This window comes from Oncorhynchus masou, chromosome 3 (assembly GCF_036934945.1).
Source record: "Oncorhynchus masou masou isolate Uvic2021 chromosome 3, UVic_Omas_1.1, whole genome shotgun sequence".
Classification (NCBI taxonomy): Eukaryota; Metazoa; Chordata; class Actinopteri; order Salmoniformes; family Salmonidae; genus Oncorhynchus; species Oncorhynchus masou.
In genome coordinates this window covers 36,676,251-36,697,636 of record NC_088214.1, presented here as the reverse complement: position 1 = coordinate 36,697,636, position 21,386 = coordinate 36,676,251, and the positions used below count along the sequence as shown (strand labels likewise).

Here is a 21,386-nt window from a genome sequence, read left to right as displayed (position 1 = left end):
GTCTTTGACCAGGTTTCTCTTGAAATGTGTATTTAAAAAATAAAAAACTAGATTAGGTTTCAATAAATAAAAGTTTTACTGTGTGCTGTGTCTAACACAACACAGAGAGCTAACTGGGAGCTAGTGTACAGGCTACTCAGTCAGTCAAACTATTGTTTTTCTTCACCTCAACACAGACATGAAGACAAAGACACAGAATAGTTCAGGTTGCAGACTGTTTATATACCATTAAGTACCATGACAACACTATGTAGACTAGACACACTATAAGCTAGATGCGTGCTGACCAATAAAATGAGGCATCAGATTCACATGGAGAGATGCATCACATTTAGAGGGTCATAGATAGAAGAGCAACTCTACAAGGTTTCAGTCACAGTGACACGTTTCCACAGAGGTTTCTATTTAGGGATCTAAACTCCAGTAAAAGGCATGGTAGCACACGACAATGGATCACCAATTGACAAATTTCATAGTACAGTACACTTTGATACAGTCTTTAAAAGAGACAGGTTAGCAGCTAAGGTGACAAGATGAAAGTTTATCTTCCTAGGAGGTAATCTGGTTTTAAAACAGTCGGTCTTCCAACCTTAGAATACATCACTTCATCTTTAAGTGCGATAACATTAGCTAATATCTACTGCAAGGTGACAACACTAAGTCAGGTGTCAAATGAGGCTGTGAACTACAATTTCCCAATGCCCTCCACAACAAACTGCAAGTGCTGGTGTTCACATGTTCACTAGGCATTATTAGCCTGCTGTATACTTGAGATCCCAGTATGGTTAGTCCATGGGGTGTATATGAGGTCGAAAACAAGCCAACAAAGACCACACTACGAAGGTGAAATAAAACAATGCCGGACTACAAGAGGACATGAGATCATGGGACGAGTCTCCACCCACAGGAAGTGAGATCATAGGGCGGGTCTCTGCCCACAGGAATTGAGGTTGTGTCACATGTCGTGGAGGACTTCCAGCACCGTGGAGATGGACCAGGCCTGGGATTCGCAGCTGAAGGGGCAATTCTGTCCATTTTCATTGGTCAGCTCTGGCAGACCCTTCCAACTAGACCTGGGGGGATAGAAGAGATATGGATGGGTGTTCAAATAGTGTGCGTAAATGTGTGTGTGTGTGTCTGTGTGCATTTACCTCTCCAGGTGGACATAATGCTGAGAGAGTATGCTCTTCACCAGGTACACTGTCTGGTCATAGGTCTCCTTCCCAAGCTTCTTGGCAAAATAGAGCTTTGCTCGAAGGAAGTACCCAATTGGCCACAGCCACTCCTAAGAAAACAAACAAGTCAACTCAATATAACTTTATTTATCCGCTCAGGAGCATTGCCATAAGAAGGTGAAAAATAACTCCTCATTTAAGGTGTGTTACAACTCCAATCCTGAGTGAAGCACACTCACCGGTCCTTGGTGGTAGTTGAAGCCTCTGGCCACGTTGTAGTTGTCGTTATCCAGGGCGTTGTCATAGACACCACAGTACACCATATCACTGGGGGAGAAATAAACGTGATGTCAGTAGTATACAAGCCAAGAAAATATATATAGAAAATGAATCAGTAAATGAAGAGGGCTCCAGGAGCTTTTCCTAACAATATGACCTGAATAGGAAAAACTTGGACCTACTAATAACTAATAATAATGACTAATAGCTGTAGGTATCTTACTCTGGATCCAAGGTCTTCATTCCCAGAGGTCCTAGCAGCTTCTTCTCAGCGACCTCCAGGGCCTTCCAGGCTCTCTCCACCGTGAACAACTCAGGAGCCTCAGGGTCAAAATAGAGAAAATATTCAACTCATTAATACCTCACAAACTCCACCCCCGTTCTTTAGATATATTTACACCCAAGGGGTAGTCAAGAAAACAATGATTTATTTTTTTCCCCAAATAAATTACAGGGGGCTGTATTGAAGCCACTGCGCCATCTTGGCACTCCACCACCATTGTAAAAAACATATTGGAAGCTATAGAAATGCATTTATTCATGTCTACATTTGTTTTGACACATATATTCTATTACAGACACCTCAATGAATACTTTTAAATTATATTATGTGAGCTAAAGATATATAAGATATATAAAAACATTTCCCTTAAAATATGAATTTAAAAAAAAGTTTTAACCCCAGGGGTAAGCAATGCTGTCAGGGGTAGGCCAAATAAAAATGTGATTCACATAAAATAAAAATGTAATAAAAATATACCATTTTTGAGTACCACTTCATATTTTCAAGTATGGTGATGGCGGCATCATGTTATTGGCATGCTTGACATTGGCAAGGACTAGGGAGTTTTTTTTAGGACAAAACTAAACGGAATAGAGCTAAGATTCCTGCACTGCATGGTCAAAGTGGGAGAAGAAGAGAACCTCACTCCTCGTCTGTCAAAACTTACAAACGGTCTAAACCAGGTATTCCCAAACTGTGGTACAATGTCGTCGGGGGTACGCCAAATGAAAATGTGATCCACATTTTTAAAAATATGTATAATTTTCAAACAGTCCATTTATATTTTCTAACGGGGCTACACATTTGGGTAAGGTTTTTTTCTTGCCTGAGTAGCCTCATTTTACTAGCAAAAATAAAATAAAACCATCTAGTGTTCAGCAAAATAACAACACAATGTCAAATACAGGTAGCCTAGTCAAATAATTAACATCCAATCATATTAACTGTTACCCCTCTCGCGGGAATTCCATTAATGGTCCGAATGTAGCCAAAAATGAAGGCCAACATCCATAGAGACATACCAGCTCTACTGGTAAGTACTGCTACTACCAGCAGTACTACACCTGTACCTGTTGACGACACAAGTTGTTCTGCTGCCATGAGCACATCCAATGCTAGCATCAGTAATTATACACTTGTTGTTAGCCCAGCTAGCATGGACACTGACAGTTGTGAATCTGATGCACCCGAAGAGCTACTGCCCTTTTACCCGGGAAAGCACCGAACAACAGACAGGGATGTTGGACCATCAAAGAGGCGCAAATATGATAACTACATTGATTTGGGGTTCACTTATATTAGGAGTAGTGCCTTTCCTCAGCCACAGTGTGTTATATGTGCAAAAGTACTTTCTCACAACTCAATGAAACATTCAGACATTTAGATACAAAAAATGCCAATTTGAAAAATAAGCCACAGGAGTTTTTTGAGCGAGAATTAAGACGACTTTCGAGTAGTAAGACATGTATAAAAGTAACAGATCCCATTAATAAGAAGGGGCTAGAAGCGTCTTATATGGTGAGCTACCGAGTGGCTAGGACAGACAAGCCGCATACTATTGTGGAGGACTTAATTCTTCCTGCTGCCGTGGATATGGCTGGAACAATTCTGGGGGAAAAGGCCCCAAAAAACTATACAGACAATGCCTTCATCAAACAACACTGTTTCACGACGGATCAGTGACATGTCAGATGTTTTGAAACAATTACTGCTTCGCATACAAGCCAGTGAATTCTATGCGCTACAGCTGGATGAGTCAGACGTGGTCAGCCTGGTATAGCTCTGTTACGTCAATTAAGGAAGACATCCTCTTCTGCAAACCACTGGAAACCAGGACAACAGGAGAGGATATTTTTAAAGTACTGGACAGCTTTGTGACATCAAATGGACTTTGGTGGTCAAGATGTGTTGGTATCTGTACTGATGGCGCAAAAGCCATGACAGGGAGACATAGTGGAGTGGTAACGCGCATGCAAGCAGTTGCTCCCGATGCCACTTGGGGACACTGCAGCATCCACAGAGAGGCTCTAGCTGCCAAGGGAATGCCTGACAGGTTGAAATACGTTTTGGACAGTAGAGTGAAAATAGTTAACTTTGTGAACTCATGTATTTTCTGCACTATGTAAAGATATGGGCAGCGACCATGTAACGCTTTTACAATATACAGAAGTGCCCTGGTTGTCTGGGTGATGTTTTTTCTCGCCTATATGATCTGAATCTGGGATTACAGGGAGTCTACAAAACTATATTCAATGTGTGTGACAAAATTGAGGCTATGATTAAGAAATTGGAGCTATTCTCTATCTGCAATTTTAAAGGACAACACACAGGTCTTTCCAATGTGATATAGCGAAGCACCTGAGTGAGTTGATACAAAAGGATGACACAAACAACTGTATTCGTTATGGCTTTCATGCCCTGCCTCCAGTCCACTTACCGATATCTGAACAAGAGAGCTTCATCAAAATTGAAACAAGCGGTTCTGTGAACATTTTATTTAATCATATTTCTGGATTGGGCTGCGCTCAGAGTATCGCGCTGTTAAAACACTGATGCCCTTTGCAACCACTTACCTAAGTGAGAGCGGATTCTTGGCCCTCACTAGCATGAAAACTAAATACAGGCACAGACTGTGTGTGGAAAATGATTAAAGACAGACTCTCTCCAATGAAACCCAACATTGCAGAGTTATGTGCATCCTTTCAAGCACACCCTTCTCATTAACCTGTGGTGAGTTATTAACAATGTTCGACGAACAAATACTTTTTGATGTGTAAGATGGTTAAATAAAGAGCAAAATGATTGATTATTATTATATTATTATTTGTGCCCTGTGCCCTGGTCCTATAAGAGCTCTTTGTCACTTCCCATGAGCCGGGATGTGACAAAAACTCACCCTGACCCTGGTGCTAGAGGGGGTACACAGCTGGAGGTTGAATGTTCGAAGGCGTACGGGACTATAAAAAGTTTGGGAACCACTGCTGTAGATCGTTGCAAGAAAAGGGCTAAGGACCAGTCTTGGGGTCAATTCCATTTCAATCAGTCAATCATGCAAGTAAACTAAAATTACAATGAGAAAAAAAAGAGGAAACCGGGCATGAGCTGACGCCACTGATAGCAACTCACCACCACCATGGCGATGCAAAAGTTGGGCCTGAGCTGGTAGTCACACCAGGGGCTGGAGGCTCCGTGGCTGTCCTTGTAAATGCCTCTCTTGTGGACCAGGTCAGGGTGCTTCTCGTCGGGGTCCTTCTCGTCATGGGACACATAGAAGTTCTTCTCAAAGTTGACTTGGATCTTATGGTTCCAATCCTCATAGGACACCTTCAACTCCTTACCTGCCAGGGAAAACAATCATAGAATAACAATGTTTTCATTATGTCTTATTAAAGAAAGGGAAGTCGGGTGTGTGTGTGTGTGTGTTTGCATACAATATAATGTATGTGTGTGTGTGCGCTTGTGCCCAGGCAGCACTCACCGTCCCGGTGTATTTTCATGGAGCTGTGGGGGAAAAGGCCCTTCTTATGGAGCTCCACCAGCCAGCGCACAGCAGACTTACAGAGACCCACCATTTCTACCGCTGACCCATCTCTGGAGACACACGCAACCAGGGACATGAGTCAAAACAGCTTAATATTTGAAGAATAATACGTTTGCCTCACAGTTTGGTTAACATTGTGTTGTAATGTATGGTTTTGTATTCTATGGTGGTCTATGATGATAAAAGTCTTACCTGGGTGTGGCGGGCATGCCCTTGTTGCGAGCTTTGTCACTCTCTCCCATTTTGTCCATCCACGTTCCACAGTTGAAACGGTTGCCGCCGTACACAAAGCCAGTATAACGATTCACTTTGGCCACAACATTGAAGCCTGGGAGCAAGGAGAACAACAATACACCTTGTTTGCTGAAGCAAGACCCCATGACAATGTTCACCATAAGAACAAACATAATAACCATTTAGAGCCACTTTAGGGAATCACCGGGGCCCAGAAGGTAACGTAACCAGGAAAAACTACTGGTCCTACTTATTAACTCAAAGTGTGACCGTGACCGGAGGTGACCGTGACAGACTCACCCTCGTCCTTCATGTGCATGTCGATATTTGGCCCGGCATTGCGCTCTCTGAAGTCGATGCCCTGCATGTGACGAGTCATGGCCTCATGGATAACATCACAAAGGGGCTGTGTGAACGAGAACTGAAACACACGAGAATGATGTTAGACTGTACCCCTGCTTGAGGTCCTGTAGGTGTTTGTGTGGACATGTGTGGATTTATGCACAATGAGTGCGGGTAATATGTGCGCATGTGAGAGTGTGTGTGTGAGAGAGAGCAATGGGAGAGTGTGTGAGTGAATATATTTATTAGGGATCCCCATTAGCTCTCCCTCTTCCTGGGGTCCAAACACATTAAGGTACTTACATTACACATAAAACAAAAGATAAAACAGTACATAATATATCATTATTACACCACTACATATCTACAATACAGAACGTACAATACCAGCATACAAAAATATTACAATGTACATGTGTGTGTAGATTGTGCTTTTCCATATGTGTGTGGGTGTATATACTGTATGTGTACATGTGGGAGTGTGTGTGTGAGAGAGAGAGAAAGATGAAGAGTGTGTGTCTGTGTGTGCATTTATGTGTTTGAGTGTGGGTGTCTACATGTGTGAGTGTGGGTGTCTTCATGTGTGTGTGTGTGTGGGTGTGTGGATGTCTACATGTGTGTGTGGGTGTCTACATGTGTGTGTGTTTGTGAGAGAGAGAGATTAAGAAAATGTGTGTGTACGGTATGTGCATTGCTGTGACCTACCGGAGTGCCAGGGGCGTGGGGCTCGGAGTCGTCATGGGGATACATCCTGACCACGGGACAGTGGAGGACGGCAGAGCCCTCGGGCACCAGGGTACAGTAGTCTTGGATGCACTGCAGCCACCACCACACTGCATCACGGCAGTTATAGCGTGCACTGATGCCCTCGCCCAACAGGTTGGGGATAAGACCGTGTCTCAGGGTGCCTGCAAACGCCAGGATGATGTTTCTGTTCATGAAAATAAACATTGAATTAACATATACCTAAGAAGTCCCATTTGGACTCTAGTGCAGTGCAGGGAACAGTCACCTAGCCTCCAGGTGACGACCAGTGAGCAGCATGAGTCCACGCAGAGCGATAAAGGTGTCTCGGCCCCAGCAGCGGAAGATTCCAGAGGAGAAGTGAGGCAGACCTGTGAAACAGGAAGGTAGAGATGAATAAAGGAAGCAGATGTTCGAACACAGCTGAAATTCAAACACCAATTCTCAAGTGGTACCGAGACACAAATAGGACTTTATCAACTACCGAACTGGTCATGAACTGAAGCTTACAGCATCATTTCAGTAAAATAACAAGCGACAATGATAGTTTGTTTTGATGACTACCAGGAGACTTCTAAAACACCAGTTATTTGGCTACTCAATGTCGTCCAGCATGAAGATTATTATCATTTGTTTCCAGAATATAAACAGAAAAAATATGAGTTATTTGGTTGGCGTCCCACCACTGTTTCCAGTAGTAGAAAAGACATGAGTTGTTGCTAGGCAGACCTGCAGCCAGGGAGACGCAGCACTGCTCCTTCTTGCCAGTGTCCTTGTCGAGGCGGTAGGGGACGTCGGGTAGCGCCAGGGACAAGGGGGGCAGAGCCGGGAAACTGCCAACACCACACATCTGGACCGAGCCCAGAGCCAGCAGTTTGACGAAGGTGGAGCCGTTCTGGACAAAACTGAACAAGAGAGAAACAGAGAAAAACATGGTTTTACATGAAAACTGCTGTGCAGAAAAACACATCAAATGTAAATAAGATTTTCGGCACACCCTTAAAGTTAAAGGTGCAGGGCCTTTTTAACACCAAATACAACATCTAATTGAAGTCTCTTCAATTGTTCTCTATTGCATCATTTTCTGACTGTATGTTGAGTGTGTGAGAAACATTTACAGGGCTGTTTCTATGGGGACATACCTGGACATCTTGTTGAAGGTGATGTCCAGTGCTGTGGTATAGGCTCCCACTAGGATGGCGTCAAAGTAGCAGGGGATGAGGTAGCGAGGGATGTGCTTCAGATAGTGGAACATCCCTTCCAGCCACTTCCCCACCTGGAAACGTTTCGGACAACACACATGCTATAATGGAAAACACCAATCTTGAAAATGACGACTGTGGAAAATGGTGACAGCGAGTTAATCCTCATCTTACTGCTGACACACTGGTAGATTTAAAACTCAGGTCTTGGACCTTAGATGGGACGAGTTGTAGGATGGATTCCCTTCTATTTGGCATAATTATTGTCAAGTTCATCAGACCGTCTTTGGCAGTCTACTTGGCCTTATAGAAAATCAAGAGTGATTCATTCGGTTTGAATTACTGTCACTCAAACCGTGCTCACCTCTCCTAGAGCGCCACCACGGGACACCAGCCTGTTGCTGACGTAGTCAATCATCCAGTCACCTTGTCTCAGGTTGTCACACAGCGGGTGGCCCAGGTCGTTCTTGGGACGAATGTCTGCCATCACTGACATCAAACCTGTATCAAAACAATTAATCAGATTTTTAATGTCTATATCCAGTTTCATTCAACAATATTCTCATGTGTACAGATGCTCGTAGGCACAGATCTAGGATCAGCTTACCAACACAAATCCTAACCTTAACCATGGTGGGGTGGAAAAATATCTGACAAAGTATCAGTGGTTAGGGGCAACAAACACAATGTGCACTGACCAGGGTTGGGATCAATTCACTTCCAAAATCAGTCAATTCAGGAAGTAAACTGCAAAATTCTAATTTCTATTTCAATTTCCACTGAATTGACTGAGTTAAAATGGGAAATTGACACCGACCATGGTGCTGACTGGACCCCCTCCTCTGTGTGAACTGTACTGTACCTTGCAGGCCACCGTACTTGAAGCTAGTCCAGGAGGGGATGTTGTAGCAGCCTCCTCCTTCCTCCTGCTCCTCAGAGTCACAGCGGAACAGCAGCATGTTCATGTCGGCCAGGGTCAGCTTAGACATGATCCTGCATGGGGATAGAGGATAGGGTCACGTAACATTACAACACACACTCACCTTACTGGGCACAACTGGAGACTACAGAGTTACACTGATCAGTATGTTGATCAGTGTGTTGATCAATTCCTCACTATACAAATATATGACCATCATTAAAAAAACATACAGATGTAGGATTTTAATTTGAGCAAGTTTGCTACAGCAGGAAAATAATCCAGCAGCAACAGGACATGTCAATTATTACGCAGATTATAATTAACGGACATTTTTTTATACGGGTTGATATATTTTTCGTGAGGGAAAATCAAGTGGAAAGTGGAAATTACAAACTTCAGAAGGCTTTTTAAACTTCAAATACAATACACGTTTTTAATTCCCTGCATTGCAGGAAAGTTATCCTGTAACAGGATGATCAAATTAAGATACGACATCTGTACTATACCTTTTCAGCACTTTTCCAAAAGACATGGTGTGCTTGCAAAATGGTGTGTTTGCAAAGCAGTGTGTGTGTGTAGCGGTACATTTGTGTGCATGTATGTATGTGTGTGTGTGTGTGTGTGTGTGCGCGTGGGTGGGTGCGTGTGTGCAAGTGTGTCTTTGTGCGATGTATACTCACTGTGCCAGGGGTGTCTCCAGTATGGTTGGTGTGTGCTGGTCGGGCAGACTGCCAAGCTTGTACTTTGGGCTGAACTGGATCAGGTGATGTCTGATGACTCCCACCAGCTCTTGGGCCCTGGGGTCCAGACTCACCCTGATGAGGGAAACACAGATACATCTCAGAGGGAAACATATCGCCTGGTCCCAGATCTGTTTGTGCCTTTGGCCTGACATGAACATAGAAGTTGTCAAGACATCATAAACACATCTTGGACCAGGCTAGGAGACATACAGTCTGCAATGCTGAAGAGATTTCTCGGCCAAAAGGTTTCTTCCTTCAAGACGGATTTGAACCAGCGACCTACAGATCACTGCTATTTTACAGTCCAACGCTCTACCAACTGAGCTATCGAAGGGCTGAAGAGTTACCAGTATTACCTGTGAGCTGTGAGTAGACAATATGAGGCCAAACTGTCCAAAGAACACCCCCACCCCTCACTAACATATGTGTGCGTTTTGCAGTAGACCTTTAAATTCTATTCAATTTCTGGGTATATTGGGCTACTCATCATGACCTCTAACCTGAAGGCGATGACGCTGCCGGGGGTGAGGCGCTCGAAGACGATCTCCTGGACAAACTCACTGCTGCCCTTAGATGTCACCCCTGCATGTTTCACAACGCCACTGTCCTTCAGCTGGGGGTGAATAAGACCATGGGTGAATAATTTCACTGCCACACAAAACAGTATCAAGGTCCACAATGGGGTATTGAGAGGAGAGTTGAAGACAATTTTGAATTGGCTTTTGCTGGTCTATATCAATTATCTATAAAAACACTGGATTGCTAAGTATTGACCAGTGAGACGCTTTGAAGGCACCGGTTGGCGATATTGCCACTCCCCAGAAGATGCAGAACTCCATAGGAGTGAATGGAATTCTACAGCATTTGAAATCAAATGTTTTAAGGACAAAATTACATGTATTTAAGTATTTTGTTGTTGTAGTAGTGGGGACAGTAAAATTAAAAGTTGTACTTTTTTTATACAAAAAATGATGCTTTAAGGTACATTTTTGTATACATCTTTTCATTTGACATGTTAATGTTTAGCTAACATAATTTAATACAAAAATATGCATTAGGTCATCTGTAATAGAATAAACTTGGCAAAAACAAAATGTAGAAGTAAATAAAGATGGGGCAGCCTAGTGGTTAGAGCGTTGGGCCAGTAATCGAAAGAATGCTGGATTGAATCCCCGAGCTGTCAAGGTAAAAATCTGTTGTTCTGCCCCTGAACAAGGCTGTTAACCCACTGTTCCCCGGTAGGCTGTCATTGTAAATAAGAATTTGTTCTTAACTCACTTGTCCAGTTAAAATGTTTAAAAATGTATTTCTATAGCTTCCAAAATATATATATATTTTTTTACAATGGAGGAGTAGTACACAGATGGTGGTGGGGTGTCTTCAAAAAAGCGGCTCCTGTTAGTCATCTAGCGTAAATCATTGCAAAAACATGGCATTAATCATTACCAAATGTTTTACTTTAACTAAAATGCAAAAAGTACATTTAGCGAAGCAGACAACACTGAGTAACATGTAAACGAAACGAAATTCAATAGAAACTCACAAACAAGCCAGACAGAGTACAGACACAATAGCAGCTTGTGAAATGTAACCGGATGCCCCTGAAGCAGCTTGTTTTTCAAGACCCAGTCTGAGAATGGATTTGTTTGAGAGGAAAGACTTTATATCTCAAGCCCTTTGTGACAGGGGGCCTAAACAACTGTAATTACCCACGTTCCCCGGCATCACGTTACCTGGATGTGCTCCTTAATCTCCACAGTGTACTCCGGCATGCCGTTAATGTACTTCTCACATTTCTTGTAGGTGCCGGCTTGCCTGTCGATGACACGCGCCTCGAGAACCACCTCGTCAATTTTACCTGGAGACAGAGAGAGATTAAGTTGATTGTGTTAAAATAGTAGGTCCTGCATCCAAGTCATCTCCTGTGGCTCTATTGCCATTTGTTCCAACAATACTGGTTTGGAACTAATCCCTGACCAAGATGTCTGCCATTATCAGCACATTCTAAAGTTATGGAGATGAATAACATAGGCCACTCTAGTATTATTGTATTTCTATGGATGGCCCATTCTGAGGGCATTGTCCTGTTTATGGTAACAGTGAAGCATCATACCAGGGATGAACATGGGTGGAACCTCCTTCCTATACTCGTGGTGTTTGGGGTTGTGGAAGGCAGTGCGACACACGGCGACCACAGATTGGTGTGTGCTGGGACAGTGACGCGTCACCGCCACAACGTCCTCGTCCACCTGGTCCACGTACACCTAGGAAGGGAACAGAGGAAATAACAAGCACTGTTACACATAACACTTATCATGCAAATACATGTATACATTCACCAAGGTTATTATAGAAAACGGAAACTAAAAATAATAATGAAAAAACTATTTAGTAAATGGAAATAAAATAACGTGCTTTTTGGGAGGCATTTCTATTTTGTTTTTATATTATTTAGTTTCAGTGTTGGGGACAAAAAGTAACCTGTGTGTGGGAGGCTAACAGCCATTTATGTGTTGTATAGTTTCTGTTTTTGGGGATGTCACTTCAAGCTGCTGTGGGGCATTAATACATAAGGTGATGAGTTTAGGTTAGGTTTAAAGTAGGGCTGTGACGGTCATGGCATTTTGGATGATGGTAATTGTCCAGCCAAATGACCGAGCTCAATATAATAATATAATAATAGCAAAAAAGACACACATTTTATCCTCTCTTTCACTCCTGACTGCATGTGCTGCCATAGAAATATAATGAATAGAACGAGCATCCCCATTTTGATTTTATTTAACTAGGCAAGTCAGTTTAAGAACAAATTCTTATTTATAATGACGGCCTACCCCGGGCCAAACCCTAACGACGCTGGGCCAATTGTGCACCGCCCTATGGGACTACCAATCACGGCCGGTTGTGATATAGCATGGAATCGAACAAGGGTCTGTTGTGACGCCTCTAGCACTGAGATGCAGTGCCTTAGACCGCTGCGCCACTCGGGAGCCTGATACATTCAAGTCAATGAAGGCATAATGGGTGGACTGGTGGCCATTGCGAGCTTAGCCATAGTAGCAAAGTCTTGCATCGCGCTCATCTCAATGGGTGCGTTTCTCTGCTCAGACGTTGCTGACACCTGCCAGATCTTACAACACCTAGATGGGTGTTTTTACGTACCTTTTAACCACATCATGGTCACGTTACCCTGCTCAGACATTGCATGCATCAAACAATGGTTGCTGGCCACGTCATCGACCGTGCAGTCGGACACCAGACTGCTATAACATAAAGTGGTTAACTGATACGTAAAATACTTATCCAGGAGTTTGTAAGATCTGGCATGCGTTACAAATGTCTGGGCAGAGGAACACGACTGATATGTTATAGCAATCTAGTGCACGACTGCACAGTCGATGACGTGGTACGAAACCATTTATTGACGCATGCAACGTCTAAGCAGGGGAACGCGACCAACATCTGCGGTGCCGTTCATGACAATGTCATCCTGCTGAGTCATCACACTAGATTCAGAAGCCTGACAACCCAATTAGAGGGGGGAAAAAAGCATGAAAACCCCATTCGATTTTTGTTTGCTAATCATTTAATTTCAGTGTCCTAACTCGTTATTTCATGATTAGTTTTCATTTTTACTCCTCCACACACCCACCTGGTTAAATCCCTTGGAGGCCAGATCCTGGTGCATTTTGTTGAGGGCCAGCTTGCCGGCGATAATACCCGTCTTCAGGTTGACCTCGCCAGGGGACGAGGCCTTGGCGTCAGGGTTCCACTTGGGGTAGAAACGCTCCTCCTTCACCACTGAGATCTACAGGCAGACACGCAGAGGAGATGGTTACTGAAGAGCTTAGTCATTCATTCTCCATGGCTATTTACTGTACAATATTACTATAGTACCTAATATAATTCTAAACTTTCCTTTGGCTTTATACTTAAGGGAAACTTCACCATTTTCATCTCCGGCACCACCCCAACATCAACATTATGTGAAAATGGCGCATTTCTATGTTTTGTAGTAAAAAAGATAGAGGAAGGTAAGTGTTTCCAACGACATCATTGGTGTGCATTGTGTGATTTTGACAAATTGTGAGTAGGTATTGCTTAATAATGGTCTACTAATTGGTTGACGATGTCATTGGAAACACAACATACATACAAAATATAGAAACACCCCATTTTCACATACTGGAGATGATGAATATGTAGATGACATTTTTCTAAATTACCCTTTAAAGTGATTTGAGAGATATATATATATGTGATGCTATAGTGGTGTATATGCAATTAACATATGCAAATATCAAGACAAAAGTCATTATACTGTTATGACAGAGAAACGGTGTGAGTGTGTATGTGTGTTTGTGTGTGTCTGTGTGTTACCTGGTGAGGCACCAACTCATCGTATCCCCTGGTGCTGCCAGAGCAACAGCAGGCCATTGAGACGATGGCAGAGCTGGGTAGCGAGTCGTATGCAGAGCGGAGCTGGAACATAGACAACAACGAAAGGAATTGACACAACCAGATGTGTGGATCTCTTCTTTTTTTTCTTTTTTTTTACTAGGGGGGCAATGTTCCCATTTTAGTAAAAAAACTCACTGGAGTTTCATATAGCACTGGATTTAAACCCAAAGTTCATACTGAAATCAACCAGGTTGTGAACAGTGAAGCCCCTATATCGTTTAACAATATGTTTCAATGTACATGCTAGCATATCACTTAGAATACATGGCCAGTATATTTGCTTCATTCTAAGTAGTATGCTAGCTAGTCTGCATATTGAAACATTGCCTAGATATGTTTTACAGCAATGAACTAGCAATGGCCACTATAATGCTATGCTGTACCCGAATAGTGAAACTCAAGAAAAGGCTACCTAAATAGGGCACTTAAGAATAAGGTACCTGGATGGGGCACTCGTTGTCGTGGGTGACATCCAGGAACATGGCGTGGGCGATGCTGGGCACCAAGGGCCGGAGGCTGGGCTGGACAAAGGCTCCGACGGGCTCCCCTCCGTACCTGTACACCAGCCTGCCCTCCTCGTGACTGTCCCCTGCACTCATTGCCTCTGGAGGGATCAGGTAGAGGGAAAGAGAGGGAAGAAGAGATGTACAGTTATACCACTGTATTACTTTGTCGTCGTTTCAATCACATACAATGCCAACATGCAGGACTCGAGAATGCCCGTTGATGCCATTTTTCCTTCAAAGATGCAGTGATGCACTAACCTGGTCTCAGATCTGTTTGTGGTGTCTCACCAACTCCTATGGTCATTCATGACAACAACCAAAGGAGTTGGCAAGGCTGACCAAACCAGATCTGGGACCAGACTAGTGGTGTGTAGTCCTACCTCTGATGAGTGAGGTAATGCCTAGCTTATTTACAAAGACATTGTCCAGGTCCTCGCTGCCTGTGAACAGCTCAGCCACCACGTACAGACTGGGCATCGCCACACGAGCCACGTCCAACATGTACTACATGTCCAAATCCACAGGCCAGTCAACAAGGGGTTAAATCACAGAGAGAGGGTGGAAAGAGGGGAAGGGGGGGGTATAGGTTTAGGTTGAGGGAGAGAGAGAATGGATGGATGAGGGATAGGGAAGACGAAGTAGAAATGCAGGGAGGCGGCAAAGCTAAGCAGGAGAGGTTAGTATGGAGGAGTGATGGATGGGGGGGTCAAAGTGCAAAAGAAAACATGCCAAAACCCCAAAAAGAGACCAAACAAAGAGACAGAAAATTAGAAGAGAACCGACAAAGGGGTGAGGAAAACAACCAATTATAAAGGTCAATGAGGTGTTTAGACCAGGAAGTAAACAACAGGTGATATGTTTAATGCAAAAATGTTAATCAGACAGAGCAATAGTATGTGAAGTATCAGTGGGAGTAAGAGATGTAGTGAGAGATGTAGAGAGAAAGACATGCAGAAAGAGACAAAAACAGAGATTTAGTGTCATGCCAAAACAAAACATTTTTGGTAACACTTTATTTTACACTCCTAATATGGTACTTGGCGTTTACACAAAAATTATGTGGTAACCAACGATACTTTCTGGTACTTACATTGAAGAAACAGGTAACAGATTATACAAAATGTAATTATGACGTGGTTTAAATACACATTTTCAATGTTAGTAAGTAAACACCAGATATGTCAAATAAAGTGTAACCTAGGGTTTAACCCCCACCACTCCAGTGCTTTGTTAACATCCGTTAACATCCGGGTACCTCTGACAAGACTGGTTATCCCCAGGCGGTTAACAAACACATTATCAATGAGCTCGCTGCCTGTAAAGAGCTCCGCGATCACATACAGGTTGGGCCTGACCGCCCTGGCTGCTGACAGCATGTGCTACGGAAGGAGAGTGGTTTTCAGTAATGACATTGTTTTGTCCCTTTACAGCAAATGATCACTAACTTTATTCATACATCAAGTCTATCAATTGTTACCTTGGAAGATACTTACACGCAGTAACGCTATGCATTTCATAGAGAGGGGTATATCATGGGCTACACGGATTGTAATAACAAACTAAAATGATTCAGACTAAAGAGAATGTACCTCAGCCACGTGCAGGGGGGTGGAGTGACAGTTGTCCAGGCGGACTCCCGCGAAGTGCTTGGCTGTGATCTCTGTGTACTTCTGCATGTGGGTCCACAGGTAGGGGCAGTCGTCGGGCTTGTCGCCATAGCGAAGCTTGACGCTGTCACTCCAGCAGATCAGCTCTCTCCTGATGTACACGTTGGAGCCTGGAAAGAAGAAGAGGCATTCGTTTCTTGACGTCTCAGGAACTGGGTCTTTAGTAACACTGGGAATGATATTTACATCACACTGGCTCCCCCTTGTGGAATAATCAGGTTACCACTGGAATGGCATTGCTATTTCCAGCTTTAAATTATTTATTTTTTAAACCTTTATTAAACTAGGCAAGTCAGTTAATAACAAATTCTTATTTACAATGATGGCCTACCCAGGCCAAACCCGAACCACGCTGGGCCAATTGTGAGCCGACCCTATGGGACACCCAATCACGGCCGGTTGTGATACATCCCAGGATCAAACCATTGTCTGTAGTGACGCCTCTAGGAACTGAGATGCAGTGCCATAGAACGCTGCGCCACTCGGGAGCCTCCCCGAGTGACTCTCTGAAGTCTAAACTAAGCATTCTATATCACTTAGGCTACACATGGTAAGATAGCAGTTGAGAGTGACTGGATCATGCATCTCCAGACTGTTTGGGTGCCAATGACCCAATAGAGAGACACTGATCTTTGGCCTGATGAAATAAGTGAGTGTAAGGTATTATCATCTTCCTTAGCGGAAAGCACATATTGTAAGTCGCTCTGGATAAGAGCGTCTGCTAAATGACTTAAATGTAAATGAAATGTAAATTATAATGTTTAGAACATTTTACTAAGCACCAACATCAGCAGAGCTGGGGCACAGTTGAGAAGACTTTTGTTGCTGCCCTATGTGCCAGCCGCGCACAATTTGGGAGAAGTGAATGAACGTCAAAAAAAAAGTGCAAACCAGGCTCGGCAAAGTTTCTAAGAGGGTCGTCTCCCATCACCCAGCCGTTGTGAGCCAGGAAGTGACAGGCCTTGTCTGGCTGGTCCGTCATCTTCAGGTCATCCTCCAGGCTCGTCTCCTCGAACGGAAAGGTGAAGTATCTGTCAACGCACACGCATTTATTGACTTGGAACCATAATGAAACGTGATTTGCATGTGCATTACTGCTTCGGCCCTGAGGAGGGAACTCCTGTAGAAAGAAGTTTAGCATGATACAATCTTTTATGTCAAGGATGGAACTTTTTTTATTCACTGCAGAGATTTCAATAAAGTTAATCTGCCTCTAACATTACAGTCAAAATACTGTCGACCTTGTTTCTAAAGCAGTTATTTATATTAATGTGAGTGAAATAAACTAGGTCATGAAGCATTTTAACATCTACATACAGTCAGCACATAGCCTACCTCAGTGGTATTCAAACTTTTTCAGCGAGGACCCCATATTTTCAGCCAGAATTTGGCTATATAAATGTAAAAAAAACACGACCCCACTGCAGTTCCCCCGACCCGACCACTGGCCTACCTGGGAACAATAGGGTCTTTCCTGGTGACGGGGCCCAGTTTGGGTCCATGGTCAGCAAGGCGCTCATAAACTACATTTCCCACAATGCAGTTAGAGGCCTGGGTAGAAAAAAATAAGCAGAACAGAGAATTGTCAAATGGATGGACTACATTATCCAAACATGCATATGGAGCATACCAAAACTACTGATGGGGGGGGGGGTAGGTACCTACCTTCTCCTGGTGGTGTATCATCTGTTGGTACTGCTCTTTATTGATCTCCTCAAGTCTCCCCCACAGCCTGTTACAGGCCTCCAGAATGGCTTGTGTACTGTGGCTGGACAGGGAAAAGGATAGACAGGTGCAGAATGAGACTTGGTTTTAGATTTGGGGGTTGATTCAGAATCCACTCAATGAACTGATGTAAAGTTAGGATCATCAACTTTGTCAATCCAAGTAACTACGGTCTGAAGTGTCAAACATAAGGCCCGCGAGCCTAATTGACACGGTGGTTTGAGTAAAACCCTTTTTGTTGTTTTTTTTCTTTCAATTGAAATGACTAAAACCAAATGGAAACTGAGTAGACATGATAACAAACCTACATTTATACAGTCTCTTCACTCTGTCCAGCTTGTTAACAATCACCCTAACAAAAGCTAGACAGGCAGGGAGCATTGAAAATCCACAAAACTTTAGGTAGAGGACTGTTTTCTGCACACTTTGCCGGCAAGGAGATGTTTTAAAAACATTGTGCGGCCCTCCTTACCTCGTGGAAGACGAGGTCCCATGGGGCAAGGTGGTAAAATAGGTTTGACACTGCTGAACTAGACAGCATTGGAATTGGAATTTCATAGGACTTACCTGTGAGGCACAAAGGTCTCCAGGGCAGAGTCCATGTCCACTTCGTTTCCGAAGCGTCTGAACTTGGGGTCCTGAATGATCTTCAGTCCCTGTTTACCCCCAGTCTTCTTCTGGTCTGGTTTCTCTCCTGATTACAACCACATAATACCACAGCACATTCAATTAATGAATCAATACCAACACACATCATTTCTCTGATTGACAAGGGTGGTGGATTAGGTTGCATGTACTGTAGCTGCCAAAATTCATCTTAAAATAAAAATTGGATAACGATAAATTCAACAACAACATTTATGTGCTTTTTCTTTTTTATTGACTCCTTTTGTTTCACATCAGACATGGACAAACTCTCATTGAGGGTGGAGGTAAGGTGCCTGTTTGACTGTGACTTGGATCTACTTCTCGTGCGAATCCATACACGGTCACTGTTTGGACAGGTGGAGCTCATGAGAAGGGGAGACGGTTACTCTTTCACACAACCCTCTGGCGTTAGGGGTTTATAAACACAGAGGTCTATTCATTAGTGCACGCCGGAAAACCTTTTGCAACGAAAGCGAGAGTTTCTTATTGGACAAGTCCCTCCCTGTTTCGGCCTCTTTGCTTCTGTTTGGTTCTTTTCGAATACATCCCAGTTATTATAATGAACAGCAGATGTCATGAACAGAAAGACAGAATAGTACATACAGTACTCAGTTGAATGCTCTCACCATCTGCGAGCATGTCCCTGAACTCCTCCACAGCGCTTTCGATTCTGACCTGGAAGAACTCCCACAGCTTGATCTTGGGGAAGACCTGCCCCCACAGAACATCGCGGATTGCCTGAGAGAGAGAAAAATATACATATAAACGGTTCAAGGTTCAGCTCTTCACAAACGGAGCCCACAATTTCATCGAGACAAAGCCAATAAGGTGATATGTGTAAGGCCTTTAGTTTTTCCTGACCACATCATGGCATGACCAGGAAAAACTGACCAGGACCCAGAGGATTACAAAACTCAATAAACTTTCCTTAAGTTCCCGGTTTGAGGATTTTCAGGAGAAAAAAATGAATTTTAGGAAGGTTTCTGGGAATGTTGCAACCCTAGCTGTGACAGTGACCTTCAGACACTCACATTCAGGTGCCCCTCATTCTGGACCTGGGCGGGAAGGCCATTAGCAGCGTACTTGGCATCGGCCATGTTGCAGGTCATGTGCCATATGGCCCGGTCCAGGACCCAGGCTGGCCTCAGGTGGGGGGAGTTGACCAGGTTGTGGCCACACTCAGGGTGCTCCTTGATCCATGGGCTGTTGGTGGCTGCACATGGAAGGGGAAGGGGACAATGCAAGAGTTACCACACAGACAACCTAAATGTTATGGAGGACATTGAGGCCTTTTGCCAAGGAATGTTAGAGGTTAATATAGAGGTCAATGAAGGTTAATGGACTCTCCCTACGCAGACACTACCTGATGATGTAAAAGCTAACCTTCTGTCAGTGGTAGGATAATCGTTGGGCATATGACCAAAATGCAGTCTTCACATTTTGCTGCCTTAAAATTAAATATATATATATTTTTTAATAATTTAACCTTTATTAAAGTAGGCAAGTCAGTTAATAACTAATTCTTATTTACAATGACGGCCTACCGCGGCCAAACCCGGATGACGCTGGGCCAAATGTGCGCCACACTATGGGACTCCCAATCACGGCCAGATGTGATACAGCCTGGATTCGAACCAGGAACTGTAGTGGCGCATCTTGCACTGAGATACAGTGCCTTGCACTGAGATACAGTGCCGAGTGCTGCGGCACTCGGGAGCCTCAAAAAAGGGGATTATTTTTTTTTAAATTCTACAAATGTACACAACCGACTCCACATTTCCAAAGTGTAAAAAAGTATAGAAATGTTTCCAAATTCATTTTAAAAATGTAAAAGTTGTCTTGATTGCGTACGTCTTCACACCCCAGAGTTAATACTCGTTCGAAGCACCTTTGGAAGCCATTACAGATGTGAATAACATTGAATAAGATTCGAGCCAGGGTTGTGAGTACGGAAAGTATTCTAACCATAGTGTGTGCCTGCTTATGATATGAGCACATATGACAGAAAAGGGGAAATCTAACTAAGGTAACTATTTCGTAATGTTACATCAAGTAACAGCAGAGCACACCCATTGGTTCACCATGAGCTGCACTGATCACAGAGCAGACCAGTAGCCAGCCCAGGTTGGGTGTCAGCTAGCACATGGCCTTTAAGCTGCCATGGAGATAAGGTTTCTCTGACCATCCAACCTTTTACAATACTGGGCCTGGGCCAGAGAATTCTGTTTTCAAGCCTTTATACTCTCCAAGCCTTATCTCGTTTTTTTTAAAGCAGGCTAACTACACTGCACTATAATAAATGACCCTCGTTAGATAAAAATGACCCTCGTTAGATAAACTTGCAAACCAAAATGAGTTACTGCACTAAACAGGAACAAGTAGACAATAGAAAAACAACTCAACTACTAGGGCAAAAGAAACCAATTCTGAACCAATGGCAACGAGTCCCTTTGACGCAGGTTCTATTCAAAACACATCTAATCAATTGGAGCTTGAGTCAATGATTTCATTCTCCCTTTTTAGATGAGCATGCTAGTCACAAAGACTCCACATAGTGTCTGCCTGAACTGCTATGCAACAGCTTGACTACAGAGCTGCACACAGTGGCTAGGTTAAGGTTCACCCATAACTAAGTTATGGCAGAATTATCGAGGGAGGGTATTTATAACATGGCACTCATCTTTAAAGCTTGCACTAGATCCTAGGACCATTTTTTTGCGACTGTGGCCTTTCAATAGTGGCCTTTCCCTAGTCTATATTCAGTCAGAGGCATGCAGTATGCATTGTGATATTGTGATATTAGGAGTTCTGCTATGGCAACTTAGTCAACACACGACACTATACAGATAACAACCCCCCCCACATGTAGAGGACTCTTAGGGGTGACTACTAAACTGTGAATTGTGAGACCCGC

The 21,386-nt window shown here is 43.4% G+C and overlaps 1 protein-coding gene across 2 annotated transcripts in view; it reads right to left on the bottom strand.

The window, feature by feature from the left end:
* Nucleotides 1–201: 201 nt before the first annotated feature.
* Nucleotides 202–21,386, bottom strand: part of LOC135515602 (glycogen debranching enzyme-like) — a 35,124-nt gene continuing 13,939 nt past the window's right edge. For both annotated transcript variants that reach the window (XM_064939227.1, XM_064939234.1), the window contains 29 exons: nt 19,504–19,685; nt 19,099–19,210; nt 18,392–18,518; nt 17,765–17,867; nt 17,553–17,650; nt 16,991–17,130; nt 16,022–16,209; nt 14,813–14,936; nt 14,367–14,530; nt 13,846–13,947; nt 13,118–13,273; nt 11,579–11,729; nt 11,199–11,323; nt 9,966–10,078; nt 9,403–9,537; nt 8,663–8,793; nt 8,165–8,301; nt 7,741–7,874; nt 7,328–7,503; nt 6,867–6,969; nt 6,560–6,785; nt 5,813–5,933; nt 5,471–5,606; nt 5,216–5,328; nt 4,864–5,075; nt 1,678–1,775; nt 1,415–1,502; nt 1,152–1,285; nt 202–1,073 (listed from right to left, as the gene is read on the bottom strand). In XM_064939227.1, the coding sequence (XP_064795299.1) occupies nt 956–1,073; nt 1,152–1,285; nt 1,415–1,502; nt 1,678–1,775; nt 4,864–5,075; nt 5,216–5,328; nt 5,471–5,606; nt 5,813–5,933; nt 6,560–6,785; nt 6,867–6,969; nt 7,328–7,503; nt 7,741–7,874; nt 8,165–8,301; nt 8,663–8,793; nt 9,403–9,537; nt 9,966–10,078; nt 11,199–11,323; nt 11,579–11,729; nt 13,118–13,273; nt 13,846–13,947; nt 14,367–14,530; nt 14,813–14,936; nt 16,022–16,209; nt 16,991–17,130; nt 17,553–17,650; nt 17,765–17,867; nt 18,392–18,518; nt 19,099–19,210; nt 19,504–19,685 (3,947 nt within the window). In that variant the 3' untranslated portion in view covers nt 202–955. The remainder of the gene's footprint in view (nt 1,074–1,151; nt 1,286–1,414; nt 1,503–1,677; nt 1,776–4,863; nt 5,076–5,215; nt 5,329–5,470; nt 5,607–5,812; nt 5,934–6,559; nt 6,786–6,866; nt 6,970–7,327; nt 7,504–7,740; nt 7,875–8,164; nt 8,302–8,662; nt 8,794–9,402; nt 9,538–9,965; nt 10,079–11,198; nt 11,324–11,578; nt 11,730–13,117; nt 13,274–13,845; nt 13,948–14,366; nt 14,531–14,812; nt 14,937–16,021; nt 16,210–16,990; nt 17,131–17,552; nt 17,651–17,764; nt 17,868–18,391; nt 18,519–19,098; nt 19,211–19,503; nt 19,686–21,386) is intronic.